This window comes from Xiphophorus hellerii, chromosome 15 (genome assembly GCF_003331165.1).
Source record: "Xiphophorus hellerii strain 12219 chromosome 15, Xiphophorus_hellerii-4.1, whole genome shotgun sequence".
Taxonomy (NCBI): domain Eukaryota; kingdom Metazoa; phylum Chordata; class Actinopteri; order Cyprinodontiformes; family Poeciliidae; genus Xiphophorus; species Xiphophorus hellerii.
This window is the reverse complement of record NC_045686.1, coordinates 4373100-4392775: the sequence shown is the minus strand read 5'-3', so window position 1 is coordinate 4392775 and position 19676 is coordinate 4373100. Positions and strand designations below refer to the sequence as shown.

General features: G+C 37.5%; 2 protein-coding genes across 2 annotated transcripts; both read left to right on the top strand.

The window, feature by feature from the left end:
* The first annotated feature begins 731 nt into the window (after positions 1-731).
* Positions 732-6382, top strand: LOC116734296 (uncharacterized). The gene is made up of 8 exons (XM_032585611.1): positions 732-851; positions 1494-1805; positions 2440-2703; positions 3987-4229; positions 4584-4853; positions 5559-5660; positions 5737-5765; positions 6033-6382. Exons 1-8 carry the CDS (start codon positions 737-739, stop codon positions 6108-6110), a joined length of 1413 nt encoding a protein of 470 aa, XP_032441502.1. The 5' UTR covers positions 732-736; the 3' UTR covers positions 6111-6382.
* Positions 6383-11325: 4943 nt separating this feature from the next.
* LOC116734297 (uncharacterized) lies at positions 11326-18791 on the top strand. Its single transcript, XM_032585612.1, has 8 exons — positions 11326-11516; positions 11786-12097; positions 12816-13079; positions 15603-15848; positions 16950-17219; positions 17927-18028; positions 18105-18133; positions 18401-18791. Exons 1-8 carry the CDS (start codon positions 11408-11410, stop codon positions 18476-18478), a joined length of 1410 nt encoding a protein of 469 aa, XP_032441503.1. The 5' UTR covers positions 11326-11407; the 3' UTR covers positions 18479-18791.
* The last annotated feature ends 885 nt before the right edge of the window (positions 18792-19676 follow it).

Genomic DNA, 19676 nt, shown 5'->3' with positions numbered 1-19676 from the left:
AAATGCACACACAAGTATTAAAAAATTACGAATGCAAAATAAAAGTACCCACACACAATTATAATTTCTACAAACATTAAATTTCTACACACAGATTTTTTAATTTCAATCTGCAAATATTAAATAAGTATGCATTGTTATACACAAACAAAACTGAATTTACGCACAAATCAGCTTACGATGCACGAGGATTTTTGAGACTTATTTCACGTTTCAACAGCCTCAGATTTGTGCATAAATGGTGCGTTAAAATGCTGGTGAAAAGCCGAGTCGTGTGATTATTTGTTTGGAGTCTAGTGTTTTTATACTCTGAACGTTTGTCTCTTTACTTGTGCTGTTCTTACTTGGTTTAACTCTCTGTCTGCAGAGTCTCAGAGCTGCTGCTGTTCATGGACTGACTGCAGCTCATTAGTTTGAGTCATAGTTCCTGTTTGTGCAGGAAATGACAACAAGCTGTATAGAAAATAATAAAAATAAAAAGAAACTTTGTTTTATGGTCTTTACAATCAGATCTCACAACCATTTCTCACTTTAGTTCTCAGTCTTGTAAAATGAATCAGTTAAAAATAGTAAAAATGTTTGTTTCAACTACTTTCTTCAATTTGTGTTTTTTTTTTGTGTCAGTTTCTAAAGAACCCAAATGTTACGACATCAAAGTGACAGGATGCATGTCCATGTACGGTGGGTGTTGGTGTGAAGCTGTTTTTATTCTTTATTTCAGCCACAAAGAGGAAATATGATCAGTATTTTCAGATCAGCAGCAGAGAAAAGTCTCTCAGTTCAGCGGCTGATGGACGGACAGGAGATGTTGGTTCTGGTTCTGGTTCTGGTCGTTGTGCTTCAGTTTGAAGGTAAAGATCTGTTTTCTTTCACATCAAGATGAGAAAAAGTAAAAGAAACTTTTATTTTTTTATGGAGACATTAACTTATAGAATCTGTAAAATAAATATTTATGGCATTTATGAGTGAAATATTTTTTTATTGTCCTCAAGACTGAACAATGTAAAAGTAATTCAACACCAGAGAAACAAGATGACTAAAACATTTCTAATTTCACCTTCATGTGTCGTGAACTGCGTTTTCTCTGTGTTACTTTCGAGTTTTCTGTATTGTCCTGTGTTGTCCTGTGTTGTCCTGTTCTCCCCTCGATTACTCCCAGGTGTTTCTCGTTCCCTAATTACCCCGTGTGTATTTAGTGTCACCTGTGTCTCTGCATCTCTGTCGGGTCCTTGTCTTGCAGTCATCTAAAGTGTGCGCTGTCCTCTGTGTCATCCAGTCGTTTTAACGGTTGCTACCGGCGTCGAGCCCTGGCTTCCGCTCGGCCGTGCTGCCCGTTTGCTGGACTGTGTCTTCATCATAAAAATCTATTATTCATTCTTACCTGGGTCTGCTGCGTCTGCCTCACCACCTACACCACCAGCACTTCAAGACATCATGATAATTTGGTGAAGAATGAAATGTGTAAAACTTTAATGTCTTTGTTTCTGCTGCAGGAACCAGAGGAGGAGAAATTCATCTCTATCACAGAGAAGGAGAAAATGTTGTTCTACCTTCAGAGAGATCTTCATCATATTACACATGCTCTAATATTGACTGGCTTTACAGCAGAGATGGAAGAACAACTAACACAGAGGTTGGAAATGGAAAAGTTATTCAGAGTTCACTTCGAGCTTCCAGGTTAAAAATGGACAGTAGCTGCTCTCTGATCATCAACACCATCACTGCTGATGATGCTGGACTTTACACCTGTATACATGGTTCAGGACCCTCCTCAGATCATTTTGTCTATCTGAATGTTTTAACCAGTGAGTATGTAGACCTGAATGATTTAACTCTGACTCTTTTCTTCTGATCAACTTGGTGAAATGTTGGTCAGATGTTTCTGACATCATCAGTTCTGATTTCCTTTTTCTCTGAAACCTTGAACTTCTTTGGACTTTAACATGAGGGAACCTCTCAGTGACCTGATGCAGTCAGAAGTTCACATGTTGTTCTGTCAGAGAAACAATCATTTATTTAGATTCAAATAAACATTACCCATCAGTCCACACAGTCTGAAATGAAGCTTGCAATGAGGTTTAAATTTTATTTTCCCAGCCAACCTCTGTTGTGCTTCTTCCACTTCCTGTTTGAGTTGGGGGCGGGGCCAAGCTGTGATGTCATCAGGAAGTCGGCTCATCAGAGTGAACGTTGTGCTCGGCTGCTGAGGATGTTTAGATTTAATCAGTTTATCTTTTATTGTTCAATGTTTGATCTAATCATTGAATAATCAACTTTTTATATAACTTGTTTTCTTCCATCAAGCTGATGAAAACCTGATCAGATCTGTAATAATAATGTAGATCAATAATCAAGTAAAACTTTAAGGTTCTCACCTCTGAGAAAGTTACTTTAACATATTTTAGACTGAGAAAACTGTATTTGTATTTTTTCCTTCAGTTTCAGACGCTGATCCAACAAAGGGATATTTCACATTACAATGTTCTCTGTGGAGATACGGTAACCTGGGTCCTTGTCCAGAGAAAAGTTTCCTCTGGTTGGATGAGACAGGAACTGAACTGATCAGTAAAATCGATGCTCTCAGCTCAGGACAAAGATGTTTTTCTTCTCTAACTGTGAAGCATCAGAGCGACACCAACACAAGATTCACCTGCCAGTTTATTGAAGGAAACAAAGTGCAGGTTGAAGCTCAATACACAGCAGGTAAAATATTCTTTTTTTACAGAGTAAATGAGATAAACAGCAGAAATTACTAGATATTTATGTGATGATTTATATTTTATATGTTATCATTTGTCTTTGTAGACAGCTTACAGTATATTTTCAAAACAAGTTTTTTATCTGAAATAAAACTTGATTTTTTCCTCTCTGAGATAAACAAGGTTCAGATTTTTTTTTTATTTTTCTGCTGCAGCTTAAGATCAGTGAAACATCCTGCATGAAAGCAAAGAGGACAAAACCTGTGGTTACAAATATTCATTAATTTACAGATACTGAGTGAGATTTATGATAATATGAATTCTGATTTATATCACTGTGTTGAGTGATGACAGAATCATTAAGCTTGAATTATAAAATAAAAATGAATTATTATTATTTTGTAAAGTGAAACAGATTCACTGAACTGATCAGTGAACCGTCTGAATGTTTATGTGGAACAAAGTGACCAGTGCAGCGTTCTGTAGGGAAACTTTAAAACGTGACACCAAAACAGAGCAGCAACTTTTAGAGACAAATAGAAACGATAAAAAGAAGGAAGTGAAACAAACAGGAAGAGACAGATTAGTGTGTTAAAGAGAGAAATGCTCACAGAGACTTCAGACTGAGAGTCACATGTTGGTCAGTTTCCAGGTTAGATAATAAACTGAGTTTTAACACAGTGAGCACTAAATCATCCAGTTCTTCAGGAGAAACTAAAGTTTTAATGCAAATAAAAGAATTTCAAACTAACAAACTTCTGTGAGATTCTGAACTTGATACTTTCTCATATGTCACATGTTTCTGTTGAATATATTTAATTTTTTTTGCTTATAGCTAAAAGCTCCACAATGTTTAAAAGCCCAGTTGATAATGATATAACAATTTGCACTTGATCTTATTTGATTACTTTAGAGAAGTTAAGGCTCAAAGGGCTTTGAATTGCCTGAAACTATGTTTTCTCTAATACTTAGTATTTAATCTAAAACAAAATGATTAATTGTTTCTGTAAATGTGTGACCAATCAACCATCAGGAGGAAATAACATTAAAATATTCGAATCTGTAGAAAAACCTTAAAAACGGTTTTGTTTATGCTGTTTTAAGAGAAAAATGTTTGATTCAAATGTTGACCAGTAATATATTCTTTTATTAAAATATTGTTTTTAAAATGCTTTTAATCTTTTTACATATTCTATATTTCCAGTGAATTCAGGCAGAAAAAGAGACTGATACTTATTATTAATAACTAAATGTATAGTAAAATATTTCTCTGAATGTTTTTTCCAGTCCATCTCTACCACAGAGCAGGAGATGAAGCTGTTCTACCCTGTAACAGACCTTCATCATCCGACTCATGTTCCTCTGTTAACTGGACTTATAAGAAAAATGACAACATGAACAAGGAACAGGAAGTTCCTCGTTCTGCCAGTTTGGACAGAATCTGTTCTCTGATCATCAACATCACAGCTGAGGATGCTGGACGTTACCGCTGCAGATATAATACATATGTGTATCTAAACATGCTGATCAGTAAGTAATCTAAATAATGACTCTCTACCTGCTGATTTCAGTCTTTTAAAGATCTGACTGTTTAGATCATGATGTGTTTTTATGAGTTCAGTCAGGACTGGAACTGGATCTGTCTGATTTTAGAGACTGAAATCTGTTCAGTTCTCTCATTATGATATTTATGTTGTAGTGGTTTAAGTATTATATTTATACTTTCAGTGGCCAACCTTCATAGTTATTGCCAGATGTTTATCTGCAACGTTTTAACAAAACAGCTTTTGTTCATGACCATAAAAATAAAAATTGTCCTCAAGTTCACTTAAAAAAAATCTTTCTTCGTCTTTTATGATGAAACATTCTTGTGTTTTCTTTCAGTCTCTCCACAAGATGCTGATCCAACAAATGATGATTTCACATTACAGTGTTCTCTGTTCAGATACAGATCAGGTTCATGTCCAGATAAAAGTCTCCTCTGGGTGGACGAGACAGGAAGTGAACTGACTGGTGAAGGTGATGGATATAAGTTTAGAGGACAGATCCGTTGTGTTTCTCGTCTGACTGTGAATCTTCAGAGCAGCAGAAGATTCACCTGCAAGTTTGTTGAAGGAAACGAAGTGAAGATAGAAGCTCAGTATGGATCTGAAGGTATGATGTCTTATTCTTATGAATAAGTTAAAATTTTGCACTGAATAATATCAGCTTCTTCTGAAATATCTTCTTGGTTTATTGTAAATCTCATTATTAAGCCATGAGTTTCTGATTTAATGTCATTATTTTTCTCCTTGGTTCTCAATTTGGATCCAAAGTCACAGACTGTTGGAGCCTGTTAAGAATTAGATTAATTTATTCATTTTTTGTTAATGTATTAATGTTAAGGTTAGGGATCTAAAGTTATGTGAATGGTAGATCTGTTGTTTATCTGTTTTGCTTAGACCCTCCTCCTTGTCAGTCAGCCTCCTGCTGTGATTAACAAGCAGAAGCAGCTGCTGTGGTTGATCTGATTGTTTGGTTAAGGAGTGAAATAGTTTTTCTACCACTAAATAAAGCTTTTTACATTTTTTGTAAGTCAACTCGGAGAGTGTTTCTGTTATTTTTGTAAGTGAAGGGAACTCACATTTTGAAACCAGAAAACTATCCGCGAGTGCTTTTTTTGTTTTGTATGAGTTAAAAACCTCCTCCTGGAAACAACTCTGGCACTTTTTTTGATTTTTGGGAACTTGTTATCTTTCAAAAGTAGCCGTAACACAAACGCTCAGATTGATGTTCAGTCCACCATCATGTTAAAACAATTTTCTTCCTAAATCAGATGAGAATTATCCCCATCAGGTTGTTGCGCCGTCTCCACCTCAGGCCCCCCCGCCTCGTCTCCTCTGAGCTTCATCATGTCGACTCTGAAGATCACAGGACTGATCCTGATGGTTGGAATCACTGTTGGTATCATCAGAACCAGAGGTGAGAAAACTCAGCTACAATGGAGACGATTTACACAGTTCTTACTTTAATCACTTTATTCTGTTTTTCACTGCAGGGAGAAAAAAGCCTCAGAAAGACATTAATGTAAGAGAAACAATCATGAAAAATACCTTCATAGACCTTTTATATGTAGATTATAAATGACAAACATTTTCCCTCAGACTTCCAGTTTCCAGTTTGCAACATTATGCAAACAGTTTTACTTTTAACTTTATAGAAGTAATAAATAGATCAGCTGTTTTAGAGAATTTTCTCAGTGGTATCCTTTATAATGGTTTGATATTTCTCTTTAAATGTTCATTTTGTTTCTGAAATTGTTTTATCCAGTTAATATCTGCTTTTTTCTCTCAGGTTCGTGTTGCTGTTGATGACGACACAGTGAATTATGAAAATGATGGAGAACGTTCTGCTGCCGCCGCGCTCCACTGAGCTTCATCACATCAGTTACAGTTTATAGAAAACAATGTTTCATTTTAATTATATCCCAGCTCAAAATAATCTTTTGCATCATGTTAACCTCTCAGTAGTATTTTTAACTGTTCAATTCAGTTTGTTTAATATACATGAAAACCATCATAAATATGATAAAAAGATGTTTGTAAAAACTAAAAATAGTTTCAGATGAGAAACCTAAAAATATGGAAATATGTTACTTATTTCTGCTTAGTGTAAATAAAAGCTTTGATGCATATTCTGATTTATTTTGAAAATCTCATGTTGTAAAAAGGAAGTGGTGTGGAGCATCAGAGACTTACTGATCACTCATTGGTCAATGTGCAGAAAGTGGGAGGAGAGAAGAGAGGAAACAGGAAGTAAAATGTGGAGAACAATTGAAGCTTAAAATTTGGTAAATTTTCTTTAACAAAATTTATTGATCACATTTATAATCCATTATAGCTCAATTAATTTTTTTCTCAGTTTAGATACAATTTTATCAACAAGTGAGTTATAAAGCATAAGATAAGATAAATCTTTATTGTCATTGTCACAAGAACAACGAAATTTAAAAAGTGCCATCAGCCAGTGCATATGCTTAAAAACAAAAAATAACTGTCTCACAATTCACACACAATGTAAGAATTAACAAATAACTGAAAAAAAACAACAAAACAAAACAAAAACTAGTAAATTAGAACAGCCACATTCTCACATAGGCTACATCATTCATGATGATTAATGGTTGTTTTTGCTTGCATTTAGTTTTGTTATTGCTATCGGGTAGAAACTGTCTCTGAGACGGTTGGTTCTTGTTCTGGTTGCTCTGTATCTTCTGCCTGAAGGCAGCAGTGTGAACAGTGTTGAGGAAAAATGATTATTTTTAGTGCTTAACACAGTTAATCTTACGGCATGTGTAAAAGGTATATTGAACATTCTTATTTTGAACAAATTTCTTAATTTTGAACAGGTTTGTGTTAAGGATTTAAAACTAAACCAGATGGGCAAGTATTCAAAGTATCTCTCAATGGGGCTCCTGCTGTGTTGTCAGAGGGCAGGAGGCCATAAAATTAGCATCTACTGCAGGGCAATATCACTTGAGCCTGGAGGAGATAACGGGAGAGACTTCGGATTTCACAGGTATCTGTGAAATCTTATCTTATGTTTTTCTTTAACCAAATGACCGTAGAATCCAGGAGGCCAGGACGCAGCTGTTGGCTCTTTTGTTGAACCAGAGACCAAATGGCCTTTTGATCTTTGGTGTAAATTAGGGGGAGTTTCTAAGTTTTTCTGAGTGTCCAAGGTAGCTTCCAGTTGGTCAACCAGAGGTACGCCTTAATTGAATATATTAAAACGGAAAGACACACCTTCAGTATAAGAGTTCGTGCACAGGAATAATAATTCAGAGAGCTGCCACTATTTTGCTTTTTTGCATCGGCTCTCTCCAAAGACGCGTCTTTGTTTTTGTCTGTGTTTGTCTTTGTCTGTCTTTGTCTGTATAAGGTAATGAATATATATCTCTGTTCCTCTGCAGTTTTGCTGTTGATTCATACGTTGCTTTGTATGGGATTAAACTCTGTAACTCTGTGATGTTAACATGTATTGTTGTTTCTTTGTGGCTGCATGTCGCCCGCTGAGAGGACCCGGGAGTTTGAGGAAGAGAGAGAGCCAAACTTTTTCTGAAGTTAATTTTATAAATTATTCTTCCTTAACAACAGAGAATGTCCGGGGTGAGAAGTGTCCTTTGTGATGTGTTGTGCTTTTCTTAGACAGCGGTCGCTGTGCAGGTCCTCCAGTGAGGGGAGAGGGCAGCCAATGAGTTTTTGGGCTGTATTCACAACCCTTTGGAGAGCTTTCCTTTGAGCCGTAGTGCTGCTGTTATACCAGACGCAGATACAGTAAGTCAGTATGCTCTCTATTGAGCACTTGTAGAAGGACACCAGCAGCTTCTCCTTGATGTTGTTCCTCCTGAGAACCCTCAGGAAGTACAGTCTTTGCTGGGCCTTTTTTATCAGCTCGAAGGTGTTCATGTTCCATGTGAGGCCCTGCTCAATGTGGACCCCCAGGAAACGGAAATCAGCTACCCTCTCCACACATTTTCCCCCAATGGTTAGTGGTGTAATGTCCGTTTTATTCCTCCTGTAATCTATTATGAGTTCTTTTGTCTTTGAGTTGTTGAGGAACAGCCTCACCCCTGTAGGCGGACTCGTCGCCTCCTGAGATGAGCCCCACCACTGTGGTGTCATCAGCAAACTTGATGATGGTGTTGCTGTGGTGGGCAGAGGTGCAGTCGTATGTGTACAGACAATAGAGCAGGGGGCTCAGCACACAGCCCTGTGGAGAGCCAGTACTAAGGCTGAGGGCAGTGGATGTATGTTTTCCCACCCTAACTCTCTGCTGTCGGTTGGTCAGGAAGCTCAGAATCCACATGCAGGTGGAGTGAGGGAGGCCCAGGTCCCCCAATTTGTCCACCAGTCTGTGAGGGAGGATGGTATTAAAAGCAGAGCTGTAGTCTACAAAGAGCATCCGCACATAGCTGCCCTGCTGCTCCAGATGTGACAGAGCAGCATGGAGGGCCGTGCTCACGGCGTCCTCTGTGGATCTGTTGGCTCTGTAGGCGAACTGGTGGTGGCCAAAGCCAGGAGGGAGAAGTGCTGTGACGTGACCCCGGACCAGTTTTTCAAAACACTTCGTCACCACAGGGGTTAGTGCCACTGGCCGGTAGTCGTTGAGGCAGGAGATGTGAGGTTTCTTGGGTATGGGGACTATGGTGGAAGATTTCAGGCAGGATGGGACTGTAGACAGGGCTAGGGACTGGTTGAAGATCCTGGTGAAGACTCCAGCCAGCTGATCGGCACAGTCTTTCAGGACACGTCCAGGGACGCCATCAGGTCCAGCAGCCTTCCTTGTGTTGACAGCCTGCAGTGTGCGCCTCACTTCGTGTTCCTCTACAATGAGGGGTGTGGTGTTGTGGGTCGCTTGGTGTAGTGTGGCTGCTTCTGTTGGTTTCACCTCAAAGCGGGCAAAGAAGAGGTTCAGCTCCTCTGCCAGCGTGGCGTCGCCTTCCACAGCTGCGAGGTTGGTCCTGTAGTTGGTGAGATGCTGGATTCCCTGACACACCTGCCTGCTGTTGTTGCTGTCAAGGTAGCCCTCTATCCTCCTCCTGTAGTCAGACTTAGCCATTCTGATGCCGCTCTTCAAGTTAGCTCAGGCTGTACTGTAGACGGTCCTGTCCCCAGACCTAAAGGCGGTATTCCTGGTCTTTAGCAGTCGCTGGACCTCCTGAGTCATCCAGGGCTTCTGGTTTGGGAAGACCCGGATGCGTTTATCCACAGCTACAGTGTCAATACAGTTCTTGATATAGCACAGTACAATGTCTGTAAAAACCTCCAGGTCCTGATGTTCAAAAACATCCTAGTTTGTCCTGTCGAAACAGTCCTGCAGCTGCTGTGTCGCATCCTCGAGCCATAAACTTGAATTTAAAAAGAAAATTCAATAAAAGTGAACAATTTTCCATATGTATGAATAAATATGAGACAGAGAAACTTTAGAATAATGAAACATTTAATTAAGGACATTATTAAAATACCTTTGGTTTTGTTTTCATTAATTTCACATTAAAATTAAGGAATTAATCAGAAATTCATCTTTTTCACTGAAGATAAAATCTTTAATCATTTTCCCCGTCAAAGATGGAAACTTATTTCCTTGGACTGGAGCCAGCTCCACATATCATCTAAAAGTCTGAATGAACTTAAAGTTGAAACAAAATAAATGTTCAACATTTTCCATCTCATTTTCACTAAATATGCAACTGTTAAAAACTCCTTTAAACTGATTTATTCATTAGTTAATTAGAACTCATTCAGAAGCTTTAACAGTAAATCTTTAACCTTTGTGTAGAAAGAATATAATAAAAATGTTTGCATTATTTTAACAATGTGCTGTTATATAATTTCTTTGTTTCTGACTTGGAAAAGCTTCTTTATTAAGATATTTCTGATAAATGTATTTTGTATTTTTTACATCAGTAAATGTAATGTTTTCCATGTTTAGGTGTTTCAGTCCAATAATAATTTATAACTTCATCAGATTTTCTTCCACTGATTTTAAGCTATCAAAGTTTCTTAGCGTCTTCTTGATGTTTTAACCTTTAAACTCAAAATTCTTCCTACAGATTTTAATTCTCCATCATGTTTTAACCTGCTGTGATTATTTTAAAATTTAAATGACAGAACAGCAGTTCTGAGTTTGATTTTTATTGACTGTTGATGCGTTAGCATTGATTAGCAAAGTCAATACACACTGACTGCAGTGAGGCTAACCTAGCCTAGCTAACAGGAAGTGACCTAACTCATGTTTCCGTGATGGAAGCTGGTGAAGTTGAGCGTAATGCAGAGAGACGAGTCGATTCTCAGAGTTTCCTCTGGGACTGAGAAGCTGGACTGTGGAGGAAGTTTTCACATTCTCCCTCTTCAGCATCACATCAGGCCTGCAGCCAAAGTTTATTTAGTTTGATCAAGTTTTGGTTCATTTTCTGCTGGTTTAGCTTCATATCAGGGAGTGTTGAGCCTCTATTTGGTTTTTATTGACTGGAAATTAGAAACTGGGAGATTTAATTAGACAGTGAAATATTTTAATCTAATGTAGCATCAGGTCAATACTAACTGTCACCAGTAGAGGGCGCATGTGGGTCTTGAGATATTTCTAACTCACTAGCAGAGCATTCTGGGATATGTAGTATAAACAGTGAATGGTTTGTTTCCCAGTGATCCAGCTCTAGCAGACATGCTGAATGTTCTCATGGACCAAATGTGACCCACTGCCTGAGTCTGAAGCCTCTGCTGGAAGGATCCAGTTGGACCTGATTGGATTCTGTTCTGACTCGGTTTGATTCTCTGTCTGCAGAGTCTCAGAGCTGCTGCTGTTAGTGGACTGACTGCAGCTCATTAGTATTTATCACAGTTCCTCTTTATGAAGGAAATGACAACAAGCTGCATTGAAAATAATAGAAATAAAATAAAAATAAACCAAAAATTGTTCTATGTTCTTTACAATCAGTTCACAGTGAAATCATTTCTCATTTTAGTTCTCAGTGTTACAAAGTGATTCATTTAAAGATTGTTAAAATTTTTATTTCTAACTAAAGTTTGTACAACTACTTCCTTCTATCTGTGTTTTTTGTTCAGTTTCTAAAGAACCTAAAAGTTACGACATCAAAGTGACAGGATGCATGGTGGGTGTTGGTGTGAAGCTGTTTTTATCCTTTATTTCAGTCACAAAGAGGAAATATGATCAGTATTTTCAGATCAGCAGCAGAGAAAAGTCTCTCAGTTCAGCGGCTGATAGACGGACAGGAGATGTTGGTTCTGGTTCTGGTCGTTGTGCTTCAGTTTGAAGGTAAAGATCTGTTTTCTTTCACATGAAGATGAGAAAAAGTAAAAGAAACTTTTATTTTTTTTATGGAGACATTAACTTATAGAATCTGTAAAATAAATATTTATGGCATTTATGAATGAAATTTTTTTTATTGTCCTCAAGACTGAACAATGTAAAAGTAATTCAACACCAGAGAAACAAGATGACTAAAACATTTCTAATTTCACCTTCATGATTATTTGCTGAAGAATGAAATGTGTAAAACTTTAATGTCTTTGTTTCTGCTGCAGGAACCAGAGGAGGAGAAATTCATCTCTATCACAGAGAAGGAGAAAATGTTGTTCTACCTTCAGAGAGATCTTCATCATATTACCCATGCTCCATAATTAACTGGCTTTACAGTAGAGATGGAAGAACAACTAACACAGAGGTTGAAAATGGAAAAGTTGTTCAGAGTTCACCTCGAGCTTCCAGGTTAAAAATGGACAGTAGCTGCTCTCTGATCATCAACACCATCACTGCTGATGATGCTGGAAGATACGTCTATAGACCTGGTTCAGAAACCTCCTTAGATGGCCGTGTGTATCTGAATGTTTTAACCAGTGAGTATGTAGACCTGAGTGATTTAACTCTCAGACTCTTTGCTTCTGATCAACTTGGTGAAATGTTGGTCAGATGTTTCTGACATCATCAGTTCTGATTTCCTTTTTCTCTGAAACCTTGAACTTCTTTGGACTTTAACATGAGGGAACCTCTCAGTGACCTGATGCAGTCAGAAGTTCACATGTTGTTCTGTCAGAGAAACAATCATTTATTTAGATTCAAATAAACATTACCCATCAGTCCACACAGTCTGAAATGAAGCTTGCAATGAGGTTTTAAATTTTATTTTCCCAGCCAACCTCTGTTGTGTTTCTACCACTTCCTGTTTGATCTGGGGGCGGGGCCAAGCTGTGATGTCATCAGGAAGTCGGCTCATCAGAGTGAACGTTGTGCTGGCTGCTGAGGATGTTTAGATTTAATCAGTTTATCTTTTATTGTTCAATGTTTGATCTAATCATTGAATAATCAAATTTCTATATAACTTGTTTTCTTCCATCAAGCTGATGAAAACCTGATCAGATCTGTAATTATTATGTAGATCAATATTCAAGTAAAATGGAGAAAACATTACAAAAAAAGTAATTATTGTTATGATTTATTTTTTATTCTACATTCTGCAGCCTGAGAGCCTAAAACTTTATTAAGGTTCTCACCTCTGAGAAAGTTACTTTAACATATTTTAGACTGAGAAAACTGTATTTGTATTTTTTCCTTCAGTTTCAGACGCTGATCCAACAAAGGGATATTTCACATTACAATGTTCTCTGTGGAGATACGATTACCTGGGTCCTTGTCCAGAGAAAAGTTTCCGCTGGTTGGATGAGACAGGAACTGAACTGACCAGTAGAAGAGAGGATTACAGCTCAAGACAAAGATGTTTTTCTTCTCTAACTGTGAAGCATCAGAGCGACACCAACACAAGATTCACCTGCCAGTTTATTGAAGGAAACAAAGTGAAGGTTGAAGCTCAATACACAGGAGGTAAAATATTCTTTTTTTACAGAGTAAATGAGATAAACAGCAGAAATTACTAGAATTTTATGTGATGATTTATATTTTATACATGTTATCATTTGTCTTTGTAGACAGCTTACAGTATATCTTCAAAACAAGTTTTCTATCTGAAATAAAACTTGATTTTTTCCTCTCTGAGATAAACAAGGTTCAGATCTTTTTTTATTTTTCTGCTGCAGCTTAAGATCAGTGAAACATCCTGCATGAAAGCAAAGAGGACAAAACCTGTGGTTACAAATATTCATTAATTTACAGAAACTGAGTGAGATTTATGATAATAATATGAATTCTGATTTATATCACTGTGTTGAGTGATGACAGAATCACTAAGCTTGAATTATAAAATAAAAATGTATTATTATTATTTTGTAAAGTGAAACAGATTCACTGAACTGATCAGTGAACCGTCTGAATGTTTATGTGGAACAAAGTGACCAGTGCAGCGTTCTGTAGGGAAACTTTAAAACGTGACACCAAAACAGAGCAGCAACTTTTAGAGACAAATAGAAACGATAAAAAGAAGGAAGTGAAACAAACAGGAAGAGACAGATTAGTGTGTTAAAGAGAGAAATGCTCACAGAGACTTCAGACTGAGAGTCACATGTTGGTCAGTTTCCAGGTTAGATAATAAAGTGAGTTTTAACACAGTGAGCACTAAATCATCCAGTTCTTCAGGAGAAACTAAAGTTTTAATGCAAATAAAAGAATTTCAAACTTCTGAGATTCTGGAGTTGCTGTTTTCAGATTTGAAAAAAATAAAAAATTCCCGTTTCACCCTCGGCTTGTTTTCTCTCTCATCCTCTGATCTTGGTTCCTCTATCAGAGGCCTGGGAGCTTCAGGGTTCTGCACAGTATCTTGGTTGTGCCTCAAACTGCACATTTCTGGACTGAGATGTCTGATGTTGTTCCTGGGATTTGTTTTAGCCACTGCTCCAGTTTGGGGGTGACTGCCACTGTGGTTTTCACCTTCCAGGCCTTTCCCAGTTCCTCTCTGAGGTCCTGGTATTTCTCCAGTTTCTCCTGCTCCTTTTTCCTGATGTTGCAATAACTTGGTATAGCTACATCCACCACAACTGCTTTCCTCTGCTTGTCCTCCTCCACAATGTCCGTTTGGTTCGCCATTGCCATTGTGTCTTTATTATTGCAACAGCGTCTTCACAGTTCTGTCCAACAAATCAATCAAACAGCTGCAGCTGATCCAGAATGCTGCTGCTGGCGTTCTCACTAAAACCAGGAAGACAGAGCACATAACACCAGTTTTAAAGTCCCTACACTGGCTCCCTGTAGCTCAAAGAATAGACTTTAAAATACTGTTGTTAGTTTACAAATCACTGAACGGCTTAGCACCACAATACATTAAAGATCTGCTGTTGTTGTATCAATCTTCCAGACGTCTCAGATCAGAACCAAACGAGGAGAAGCAGCTTTCAGCATCTATGCACCACAAATTTGGAACAAACTTCCAGAAAACTGTAAAACAGCTGAAACACTGACTTCTTTTAAATCTCAACTAAAAACCCACCTGTTTAGGATTGTATTTGAAATGTAATCATTTACAAATTTCTTGATGGAACTTGACTTAATGCTGTGTTTTGATTATTGATTCTATCTTGCTTTGTGTTTCTGTGTTTGTAATGATGTAAAGCACTTTGAAATGCCTTGCTGCTGAAATGTGCTATAGAAATAAAATTTGATTGATTGATTGATTGATTGATTGATGTGTCTGTCTGGATCTGGAAGTCCCACAGGATCTTAGCTCCTTCATTCTCAACCACCTTTGGAGTTTTCCCCACGTTGATCTCGGGGCTTCCAGTCCATATTCTGCACAGATGTTTCTGTACACTATGCCTATGGTTATGGTTATGTCTTTCCATGTACGCTTTCCCTGCCAGCATCTTGCACCCTGCTGTTATGTGCTGGACTGTCTCAGGGGTCTCATATTATAAAAAAATAAAATAACAACCTACAGTTTGGATCTTGTCTGGTAGATCTGAGTCTCTATTGCTCTGGTGTTTAGTGTTTGTTCCTGTGCAGCCAGGATGAGTGGCTCTGTGCTGTCCTTGAGTCCAGCTTTTTCCAGCCATTTATATATTTATGCTTTTAGCTAAAATTTACACATTGTTTATCTTAAAACCCCATTGATAATGTTACATAGCAAATTGCACTTCTTCCTTTTGCTGGAGAGAAAAGAAACTGAAATTGATTGAGGTTTTCTGTAAAACTGAATATTTAAACAAAGACAAAACTAAGAGTTTATATAAATGTGTGACCAGAATTTCAACAATAAGGTCAAAATAATCTTCTTATCTGTAGAAAAGCTTCAAAGATTGCAGAAAAATGTTTATGGGTTCAAATGTTGAATAACTTGATTGTTAATGATGCATTTAATCTTTTTACATATTCTATATTTCAATTTAGGCAGAACAAGAGACTGATACTTATTATTAATAACTAAATAGAGTAAAATATTTCTCTGAATGTTTTTTCCAGTCCATCTCTACCACAGAGCAGGAGATGAAGCTGTTCTACCCTGTAACAGACCTTCATCATCCGACTCATGTTCCTCTGTTAACTGGACTTATAAGAAAAAAGACAACATGAACAAGGAACAGGAAGTTCCTGGTTCTGCCAGATTGGACAGAATCTGTTCTCTGATCATCAACAACATCACAGCTGAGGATGCTGGACGTTACCGCTGCAGATATAATACATATGTTTATCTAAATCTGCTGATCAGTAAGTAATCTAAATAATGACTCTACCTGCTGATTTCAGTCTTTTAAAGATCTGACTGTTTAGATCATGATGTGTTTTTAGTTCAGTCAGGACTGGAACTGGATCCGTCTGATTTTAGAGACTAAATTAATCTGTTCAGTTCTCTCATTATGATGATATTTATGTTGTAGCAGTTTAACACCAGTTCCAATGGCTCACCTTCAGAGTTACTGCCATATATTAATCTGCAATGTTTCCACAGAACAGATGCATTTCATAAGTATAAACACTCATTCGATGGACCCTGAAAATCAGCCACAACACAGGAATAAGCAGAAAACTCAGATTTATTAAAAGACAGTGCAGACCGGACATACTGCGGAGAGGAGAGATCTGTGACTTGAGAAATATTTCAGAAGGAATCTGTTAGTGTGTGTGTAGAGTACACTAACCTGGCCTGCTGATCAGGTCCTGAAACGATCAGCTGAGGGTCGAGCAGATGTTGCACAGATGAGGCTCTGGAAGGAGTTTCTGGGGGAGGAGAAGCGCTGATGCAGGGCAGCGCACCAAGTCTGCTACAGTCCGGGAAGACGAACGCTGTCCTCCTTCACGTTCAGCTAAAGTGCAAAATCCAAATCCAAATCCTTGCAAAACTACTGCCTGACCACTCTTCAGGCAGTGGTCACACACGAAGAGTCAGAGAGCAGAATAGGTATCCGTGGGAGTGGGCGTGAGTCGGTATCTGAAAAACAGGCCTGGGTCGAGATCCAGATGGGCAAACAGTGAGAATCCGACAAAGGCAAGGCAGAGAGGCCAATCCAGGGAATAAGAGCGTGGTTGCAACGAACAGGGCGAGGTGAGAGTGCTGGGAAACTACTAGCTAAAAACGTTTGATGATCTGGCAGTGACTGTCGGTCTGACTGAGAGGCTTAAGAAGGAAAACAATCAGGGAGCCACACAGGAGCAAAAAATAACAGAAATGAGGAACATGACCTGGATCGGCTCAAAAAAAGACACAGAGCACCATGTGAACAGCACAAGAATAAATATAAAACTTAATTTTGTTAGTTTTCTGACTTTAGAAAACGTGTTTAATGCTGAAATGTTATTATTTTCTTTCAGTCTCTCCACTAGATGCTGATCCAACAAAGAATAACTTCACATTACAGTGTTCTCTGTTGAGATACAGATCAGGTATTTGTCCAGATAAAAGTCTCCTCTGGGTGGACGAGACAGGAAGTGAACTGACTGGTAAAGGTGATGGATATAAATCTGGAGGACAGACTGGTTGTGTTTCTCGTCTGACTGTGAATCTTCAGAGCAGCAGAAGATTCACCTGCCAGTTTATTGAAGGAAACAAAGTGAAGATAGAAGCTCACTATGGATCTGAAGGTATGATGTCTTATTCTTATGAATAAGTTAAAATTTTGCACTGAATAATATCAGCTTTTTTGGAAATATCTTCTTGGTTTATTGTGAATCTCATTATTAAGCCATGCGTTTCTGATTTAATGTCATTATTTTTCTTCTTGGTTCTAAATTTGGATCCAAAGTCACAGACTGCTGGAGCCTGTTAAGAATTAGATTAATTTATTCATTTTTTGTTAATGTATTAATGTTAAGGTTAGGGATCTAAAGTTATGTGAATGGTAGATCTGTTGTTGTTTATCTGTTTTGCTTAGACCCTCCTCCTTGTCAGTCAGCCTCCTGCTGTGATTAACAAGCAGAAGCAGCTGCTGTGGTTGATCTGATTGTTTGGTTAAGGAGTGAAATAGTTTTTCTACCACTAAATAAAGTTTTTTACATTTTTTGTAAGTCAACTCGGAGAGTGTTTCTGTTATTTTTGTAAGTGAAGGGAACTCACATTTTGAAACCAGAAAACTATCCGCGAGTGATTTTTTTGTTTTGTATGAGTTAAAAACCTCCTCCTGGAAACAACTTTGGCACTTTTTTTGATTTTTGGGAACTTGTTATGTTGCAAAAGTAGCCGTAACACAAACGCTCAGATTGATGTTCAGTCCACCATCATGTTAAAACTATTTTCTTCCTAAATCAGATGAAAATGATCCCATCAGGTTGTTGCTCCGTCTCCTCCTCAGGCCCCCCCGCCTCGTCTCCTCTGAGCTTCATCATGTCGACTCTGAAGATCACAGGACTGATCCTGATGGTTGGAATCACTGTTGGTATCATCAGAACCAGAGGTGAGGAAACTCAGCTACAATGGAGACGATTTACACAGTTCTTACTTTAATCACTTTATTCTGTTTTTCACTGCAGGGAGAAAAAAGCCTCAGAAAGACATTAATGTAAGAGAAACAATCATGAAAAATACCTTCATAGACCTTTTATATGTAGATTATAAATGACAAACATTTTCCCTCAGACTTCCAGTTTCCAGTTTGCAACATTATGCAAACAGTTTTACTTTTAACTTTATAGAAGTAATAAATAGATCAGCTGTTTTAGAGAATTTTCTCAGTGGTATCCTTTATAATGGTTTGATATTTCTCTTTAAATGTTCATTTTGTTTCTGAAATTGTTTTATCCAGTTAATATCTGCTTTTTTCTCTCAGGTTCGTGTTGCTGTTGATGACGACACAGTGAATTATGAAAATGATGGAGAACGTTCTGCTGCCGCCGCGCTCCACTGAGCTTCATCACATCAGTTACAGTTTATAGAAAACAATGTTTCATTTTAATTATATCCCAGCTCAAAATAATCTTTTGCATCATGTTAACCTCTCTGTAGTATTTTTAACTGTTCAATTCAGTTTGTTTAATATACATGAAAACCATCATAAATATGATAAAAGATGTTTGTAAAAACTAAAAATAGTTTCAGATGAGAAACCTAAAAATATGGAAATATGTTACTTATTTCTGCTTAGTGTAAATAAAAGCTTTGATGCATATTCTGATTTATTTTGAAAATCTCATGTTGTAAAAAGGAAGTGGTGTGGAGCATCAGAGACTTACTGATCACTCATTGGTCAATGTGCAGAAAGTGGGAGGAGAGAAGAGAGGAAACAGGAAGTAAAATGTGGAGAACAATTGAAGCTTAAAATTTGGTAAATTTTCTTTAACAAAATTTATTGATCACATTTATAATCCATTATAGCTCAATTAATTTTTTTCTCAGTTTAGATACAATTTTATCAACAAGTGAGTTATAAAGCATAAGATAAGATAAATCTTTATTGTCATTGTCACAAGAACAACAAAATTTAAAAAGTGCCATCAGCCAGTGCATATGCTTAAAAACAAAAAATAACTGTCTCACAATTCACACACAATGTAAGAATTAACAAATAACTGAAAAAAAACAACAAAACAAAACAAAAACTAGTAAATTAGAACAGCCACATTCTCACATAGGCTACATCATTCATGATGATTAATGGTTGTTTTTGCTTGCATTTAGTTTTGTTATTGCTATCGGGTAGAAACTGTCTCTGAGACGGTTGGTTCTTGTTCTGGTTGCTCTGTATCTTCTGCCTGAAGGCAGCAGTGTGAACAGTGTTGAGGAAAAATGATTATTTTTAGTGCTTAACACAGTTAATCTTACGGCATGTGTAAAAGGTATATTGAACATTCTTATTTTGAACAAATTTCTTAATTTTGAACAGGTTTGTGTTAAGGATTTAAAACTAAACCAGATGGGCAAGTATTCAAAGTATCTCTCAATGGGGCTCCTGCTGTGTTGTCAGAGGGCAGGAGGCCATAAAATTAGCATCTACTGCAGGGCAATATCACTTGAGCCTGGAGGAGATAACGGGAGAGACTTCGGATTTCACAGGTATCTGTGAAATCTTATCTTATGTTTTTCTTTAACCAAATGACCGTAGAATC

Bases quoted from the DNA above. Each gene is read 5' to 3' on its own strand.
- LOC116734296 (XM_032585611.1), top strand. From the start codon at position 737: ATGATCAGTATTTTCAGATCAGCAGCAGAGAAAAGTCTCTCAGTTCAG. The intron at 852-1,493 runs GTAAAGATCTGT...TTTCTGCTGCAG, and splicing joins CGTTGTGCTTCAGTTTGAAG to GAACCAGAGGAGGAGAAATT. The intron at 5,766-6,032 runs GTAAGAGAAACA...TTTTTCTCTCAG, and splicing joins AGCCTCAGAAAGACATTAAT to GTTCGTGTTGCTGTTGATGA.
- LOC116734297 (XM_032585612.1), top strand. From the start codon at position 11,408: ATGATCAGTATTTTCAGATCAGCAGCAGAGAAAAGTCTCTCAGTTCAG. The intron at 17,220-17,926 runs GTATGATGTCTT...TCTCCTCCTCAG, and splicing joins AGCTCACTATGGATCTGAAG to GCCCCCCCGCCTCGTCTCCT. The intron at 18,029-18,104 runs GTGAGGAAACTC...TTTTCACTGCAG, and splicing joins TGGTATCATCAGAACCAGAG to GGAGAAAAAAGCCTCAGAAA.